General features: G+C 47.3%; 1 protein-coding gene across 5 annotated transcripts in view; it reads right to left on the bottom strand.

Moving 5' to 3' along the window:
- Positions 1-7,293, bottom strand: part of Nrf1 (nuclear respiratory factor 1) — a 102,986-nt gene that overhangs the window by 2,059 nt on the left and 93,634 nt on the right. For 2 of the 5 annotated variants that reach the window (XM_026788589.1, XM_026788588.1), the window contains one exon: positions 4,442-5,251. The exons of 2 other annotated variants lie outside the window; for them this stretch is intronic. In XM_026788589.1, the coding sequence (XP_026644390.1) occupies positions 4,995-5,251 (257 nt within the window). In that variant the 3' untranslated portion in view covers positions 4,442-4,994. Of the gene's footprint in view, positions 1-4,441; positions 5,252-7,293 lie in introns of those variants that run through there. One more of the 5 variants, XM_013353210.2, reaches the window with a different exon arrangement.

The raw sequence follows: 7,293 nt of genomic DNA, 5'->3' as shown, positions 1-7,293 counted from the left end.
CCATCCATCCATCCATCCATCCATCCATCCATCCATCCATCCATCCATCCATCCATCCATCCATCCAAGAAACCAGCCAATCAACCAATCAACCTCAAACCCCAAGACTTGTGATGGGGTATGTCTATAACCCTAGCATCCAGGAGACTGAGACAGGAGAATTGTGAGTTTGAAACCAATCTGGGCTACACATAGACCCTGTCAAATAAGAATAACAGCAGCAACAACAAACCCCTAAACAACTCCTCCAGAATCCTACAACTAACTAGAAAAATGTGAGGTATTTTAAAAATAAAAAGTATAATAAATTAAAACACATTCCAAAAGTTGTAAGATAACAAAGAAATCTTCCAAATTGAGAAAAGATTAGAAAGTAGGGAAATTAGAAAACACACAAGGAAACTTCTGTTACTGAGAAAATGGCACACCTGGTACAATGGATGCCGAGAGAGCCAGACATATCTCAGAACATGAGGCCAACAGTGAGAGGCTCGAAAGATTCCAGAATGAAGTACGGAAGGGGAGCATATGAAAAAACTGGGCATGAGAATAATACTGGACTCCGTGGTAAACCTAGAAGCTAAGATGATGGAGTCATGCCCTCAAGCACCCTGGTTCAAGCATTCCAGAATAGCCCTCAGCCTAGAATTCCATACCCAGCTACAGTGATCTGTATGAACTACAGACCACACAGCTTTAGATAGGGCTCAACACTCTGGCTGCCCAGGCACACTTTCTCAGGAAGCTTGGAAGAATGTTCACAGAAACTTCAGATGGCAGCCACACAGACTTTGGAGACCCTGAAGAGAGAAATGAGAGCGAGGCAAGGAACAGAGCTGGGCCTCAGCGCCAGGAGCCACTGGAAGGAGCAAAGCCAGGTACTGCAGTTATAGCAGGCCATGGCATTAGCTTCTGTGTCCAGTCCATATTCAAGTACCAAGACTGGTTATCTATCTAGCAGCTCGACTTTAAGACCCCCATAAAAGCGGCCACGAATTTGGGTCCCCTCTCATGCTCTCCAGCTGTGTGTGACTTTAGGCGGTACCATACTTGGGTTGGTTTTATCAAGCTCTGTGACGCTGCCAGAGGCGGCAATCGTGGCTAGAGTCGTGGCACCTGGGAAGTAGAGGCAGGTGGACCTCTGGGAGCTGGAGGCAAATCTGATATACACAGTGAGTCAGCCAAGGCAAATAATGAGACCTTAACTCAAAAGAGAGAGAGAGAGAGAAGGGTGGGGTGGGGGAGGCGGAGGCTTTGGGCCAGTTATAAGTCCCAGTGAGTGAGAGTCCTTGTCACCAAGCTGATGACCTGAGTTCAATTCCTGGGACCCATGTGGTGGCGAGATCCACGTGTGTGTGCCTGCCCAGGTGGTGGAGGGAGAGGGGGGATCCAAACCAAAGAAATCAAAGCAAAAGAAAATCCGATTTCGTAGTATTAACTGTGTGTGAGCATTTTCTAGGAGTCAGCCTTGCCAATTTAGGGATAAGCACTTGATGGCACAACACGAAGCAGGGCTTGACAGGTTGGTTTTGATGACAGTCATTTTTGAAACCCCGCTTACACGGGTGTGTTAACAAAACAAAGCGGAGTCAGTGAGAGTCCAGGAAAAAGCCAGCAGAGGAAGGAACGAGAGCTGTGACTTTGGGTTTCTTCTGAACCAGTCCAAATGGGTTTTGTTTTGGTATTTTTGAGACAGGGTTTCTCTGTAGCTTTGGAGCCTATCCTGGCACTAGCTCTTGTAGACCACAAGAGATCACAGAGATCCGCCTGCCTCTGCGTGCTGAGTGCTAAGATTAAAGGTGTGTGCCACCACGCCGCCAGGCTCCAAATGGCTTTTAAGTGCTGAATCAATTCTGTCCCTTCACCCTTCCTTGCCACAGAAGTTACTTTTATATATACAACGTTGCTTAGCCATCTAGTCTCATGAGCCCAAAGCCCACAGCGGTCTGCCGCTTTGGCGGGGTGCTCAAGGCACTCAAGATTGCACTAGTCTATCTTCTTGCTTTGAGGCAGGATCTCAATATGGAGCACAAGCTGGCCTTGAACCTTCGATCCTTCTGCCAAGTGCTAGGAAGAAAGGCTACACCCGCTATGCTTCGGCCTGTAAAGGCTTCGATGCACTTGATCTTTACACAAGCATCTCCATGCTAGTGCACACCATGACTTGTGCAGCACCGGTCCTTGACCTGTTGGCTGGTTCTTCTTTCCCTGGTAGCTCCACGGCACTGTGCCCCGTCTTCTACAGAGGAACAATCTCACATATCGTCATTGTTGGCATATTTTGGTTTCAATTCGATTGCAAATTCCTTAAGAAGTGACCAAGTCAATCCCGAGTCCCTAACAGTGAGCACCTGCTCCACGCATTTTCCCACACTCACAAAATGAAAACTCAAATGTCAATCACAGCTGAGAGTGGTTGCTCCAGGGCGATCTCAGCAGTCAGTAGGGCTGCCCCAAGTTCAAGACCAGCCTGGAATAAATAGACATTTTCTCCTAAAAACAAAAACAAAGTAAAAATACCACACCCAAGACCTATCCAAATAAAATAATTTTTACAGACTGCATTTTGTGTATTTCACATAACTCAGGGAAGAAGTCAGTTCAGCCCCAACAGCTGAGTTCTGAAATGACTTCCGCAGAAAGCCGTCAAGGTGAGTAACTGTGGCAGGCACCACATAGCTTAAAGGTGTCTCAAAGACAGAAATTCCATATACAGGGTCATTGCATAACCTCAAAGGCCTTGAAAACTCAACTCCTGCCTTTTTTTACATGTACTTTTGGTCTATGTCCACCTTAAATAACATAAATGTATCGCCATCTTCATGTGCTGATTTTAAGATCTCTCTCCCACACAAACACCCACGCAGGCATTTGGACATGGGATTAGATTAAATCTCCCCAGTCTCTGACCTAGCAGCCTTTATGTCCATGGCATGGGGGAGGGGCCGAAAGCTTTGAAACCCAGTACACACTAAGTCAGGCGGCTGCCCTTGGAAGAGATGATTAAATGCTGAGGTACAGTAATCAGGCTGGGAGTGTCCCTGCATCTGCTCAGCCTGCCCCTATTAGCCCTAATCTAGGGGCACATGCTAATCCATACTTGCGTTCTGGGTCATTTCAATTGATTAAGCAACAGGAAGCCCTTCATGTTCTACTTTAAGGGCCTGAAGTTCTTTTTCCTTTTCAGGGAGACCCAGTGCTGGCTTAATAACCAGACTCCTTGCTGTGTGTGGCTGCATGCTCCTGGATTTGTGCTATGACCCCAGAGAGGGATGCAGGATGAAATCTTTCATAAATGAGCACTCTATCAGCAGAATCTTGGACTATCAAGGCGGCACAGACTCACAATGTTCTCAAGACTCGCATTCCAAAACGTCAAAGCCACACAAATACCAGAGTTTAGCAAATCTAAACTGTTTCTTTAAATTTAAAGTTTATTATAATTTGACCTGGGCTGGACTCAAATTCATGGCACCCTTCCTGTCTCAGCCTTCCAGGTGTTCTGATTACACCTGGAAGCTATGATGCCCAGCTGTAAATCATTTATCCTCACCTGGGAGGCAGTAAGCAGGTGAATTTCTGTATGAGGCCAGTCTGGTCTACACAGCCAGTTCTAGGTCCATTAGAGCTACAAAATGAGACTCCCCCACAAAAAAAGTCTACCAAAAAACAAAATGCAAGGACAAGCAAGATGGCTCAGCAGGTGAAGGTGCTTACCACCAAACCTAACAACCCAAGTTCAATCACCAGGACTCACGTGACGGAGAGAATGGACTTCAATAAGTTGTTTTCTGATCTCCACCTGTGTGCCCTGGGGTGTGTGTGTGTGTGCGTGCGCATGCACACACAAGCACACACACTGAACAAGTAAATGTGGTAACAACAACACCCAGCAGCTACAGACTGTGGAGTTAGATGTCCAAGATAAGCACTAGAGCTGGGTGGTGGCGGCGCACGCCTTTAATCACAGCACTTGGGAGGCAGAGGCAGGCGGATCTCTGTGAGCTTGAAGCCAGCCTGGTCTACAAGAGCTAGTTCCAGGACAGGCTCCAAAGCCACAGAGAAAGAAACCCTTCTCAAAACAACAACCAAAACCCAACCAAAATACAAAACAAAAACCCAAACAAACAAAAAACAAAAAAAGATAAGCACTGGAGAAGCAGAGACAGGAGGATTTGAAGCCAGCCCAGGCTACAGGGTGAAATCATGTCTCAAAGTCAAAACCAACCCCCACACCCCAAAGCCTTTCCATGCACCAGAACACCCTTGACAACTAGCAATCCTTCCAGGGCTCACTGCTGCCTCTTCAGGCTCCGTGGTAAACCCATGGCAGCATTGTCCAAATGAGAACAGAGGTGAAAGGGGAATTCAGGGAGCCAGGTCTCACCACTAGGATCTAATTAACACTCTAAGCCCCTGAAGGAATGGTTAGCCCTAGGAAATGTTTCCTCTGAAATGAGACCTGAGCCTGCTCTGTCTTGATAAGCAGAGACATGGAGCCCCGCCTTCCCTCTCCTCCTTACCTCAGTACATGGCAATTACATCCTTCCCGTTGCTCAGGTTCAAGTTTCTGAAGCCTCCCTCACCACCCTTGACTTCACATCCTATACACAAACTCCTGCCAGCTCTCCTTCCTTCCCCCCTTTTAAAAAAATGTTTTTATTAACTGTGTGTCTATATGCATCCGTGCAAGCAAATGGCAAGTGTGAGGTACCCCCGGAAGCCAGAAGAGGGCACTAGGTCCCTTGGACCGGACCCACTGATGCTCGTGGGTTCTTCGTTAGGACAGTGAGCACTCCTGACTGTTGTGTTCACTCCAACCAAACTCTCCTTCCAAAAGGAAACCAGAACTCAACTTCTATTTTAATGTAACGATTTTTACAAGAGTCCCAGGCCAACTGTGTGCCTTCAGGTGTCAGACACTTGAGCTAAAAACAAAACTACCCCGAAGTCAAAACCAAAACCATACATATGCTAAAGTTAAGAGCTAAACTTTATTTCTTTTTCAGGTGCTGAGGCGAATTAAATTTGAAGAAGATAATATCTCCATCTTCAACAACGTAAGTTCTGCCTTGTTGACTGTACTTCCCAGCAGCCATAGCTGCATTGTCAGAACTTTCCTCTTTAAGATCTTCGTCTTTCATTACTTCCGCCATAATGAATCCCTTTCCAAAATCTGTGTGAATCTTTCCTGCAGCCCGAGGAGCCTTCACGGCTTTCCTGATGGTCCATGCATGAACGTCACCTGGGCCTGCAGTGAGAAAGTATTCTAGTTGGCGTGCAGTCAACCCAGCCTTAGTGGTCTCCGGTAAAGCACTCAAGCTCATGTCTGGGTACTTCTGCTTCTCCTCAGCACTTTCAGTAACCCAGGGTAGTCTCAAACTCTCAATGCTAATGCCTCCGCTTCCCAGATGCTGAGACCACACAACCACCATGCCAGGTTAGCTGAATTTGGAGCAAGTGCACACTAACTGGCCCCAAATTTCTGGCACTGTCCCTCCATCACAAGCATGTTTGTTCCGGCAACACCCTAAATGCTACACACACTTGTTCAGGCACATTTCCCTGCCTAGGGCTCTTTTTCTTTTTGAGACAGGGCTTCTCTGTGTAACCGTTCTGGCTGTCCTGGAACTCGCTTTGTAGACCAGGCTGGCCTCGAACTCACTGAGATCACCTGCCTCTGCCTCCCAAGTGCTGGGATTAAAGGTGTGCGCCACCACCGCCCAGCCCCTCCCTGCCTAGATTATTCCTGCAGATTGAAGTCAGACTCTTTTGACAACCCAGGGGGTTCGAGCAGACACACAGTTCACTCTGTTCTCTGCCTCCTGTGATGTCGTGGGCTGCACCATTCATTCAAGCTCGTATGGACCTGCCCTGCTTCCGAGTAGCTGCTGGATCTCTCTTTAGAAGTCTGCTCACTTCAGTTGCTGGCAGGCCTGTCACTAAATACTGAGCAGCCTAAGCACAGCAGCGGCTCACTAATGGGACACATTGTGACAGAATCGATCACGTTCTTCCTGACTCTTTAGAAACTGGGTTCCACTCCTTACAGCCCTGCCCTCTGCAGACTGCTTTGCTCTGATCTAGAATGACCGGCTATCTTCACAGCACCCTTAAGGTGCTGTAGTCAAATTTTTGTGGAAATCTGGGACTTTGCATGGGAAAGCCACTTTACCCTATAGGCTATCTTATTAAAGGGTTCTTAGTCACAAAGACCTGTTTGATTTCTGTCCTTCAAAGTCTGTGGACATTAGCTTCCTCATATGTAAAATGCTAATTACTAATCTCACGGGGATGCTGAACCCTTGGAACAATGTCCGGCACAGAGGTCTACAGTACTGGTCCGTTCCTCTTCAAGACTGTGAGAAGCCTAGCGCTCCCAGGGAGCAGCACACGAGTGGAAACAGCACACACTTTGCAACACATCATTTGCCAAAGGCCTCCAAAAACACAGATCTGAGCTAAAGGCCATGGAATCATGCAGAGAGAAGCGGCAGGCAATCTCCATCTGCAGCACAGCATCGGTCTCAACAGCACGGGAACCGTGTGAGGGAGACAAAGCAGCCCCAACCCAGTGCACAGGTGAGTGAGCAATCCTGGGCAAACCAAAGTTAAACACAGGACGGGGGCAGGAGCTGGGGGTGTAGCTCTGCAGTAAAATACTTGTCTAACATATGCAGGCCTCTGGGCACAATCCCTGGCGCTGACCTAAGTGTGTTATATATACGCGTGATCAGGTATAATATATTATCAACAACTCTTCAGCAGTAAACAGGATAGTCATGAACCAAACAGAACCCAGGGCATCAGGACTGGCTGGCCACTCGGCACCACAGCTTGCCCTCCCCCCACCCCATGACAAGATAGGGCAGGGTAGACAGTTTTCAGAAGAATGGGCCTTTCATTTGCCCTCCAAGCTGGGAAACCTTTGGGAATTGTTGTTTGCTGTAATTCAACCTTTCAGGCCAAAGGTCTTGGGAGCTGGCTGTGGAAATATCTTTAGTTGGGAGAACATGGATGATCATGAGAAAGAGAAAAAAAATCTACACAAAATAAACACAACAGTTGGTGGAAAAATTTATTTTTTTCTTTTGGAGACAGGTTTCGTACTGTAGACTTGGCTGGTCTGGAAATCACTATATGGTGTAGGCTGGCCTTACACTCAGCTATCCTCCTGCCTCAGTCTCCCGAGTGCTGCAATTACAGGTGTGAGCCACCACACTTGACTGAGAAATGATTCTTTTTTTTTTTTTTTTTTTTTGGAGCCTGGTGAACTCATCAGTGCTTAGATAG

This window comes from Microtus ochrogaster, unplaced genomic scaffold (assembly GCF_000317375.1).
Source record: "Microtus ochrogaster isolate Prairie Vole_2 unplaced genomic scaffold, MicOch1.0 UNK4, whole genome shotgun sequence".
Taxonomy (NCBI): domain Eukaryota; kingdom Metazoa; phylum Chordata; class Mammalia; order Rodentia; family Cricetidae; genus Microtus; species Microtus ochrogaster.
Note: the sequence above shows the minus strand (reverse complement) of the source record. Positions and strands in the feature narration are given on the sequence as shown.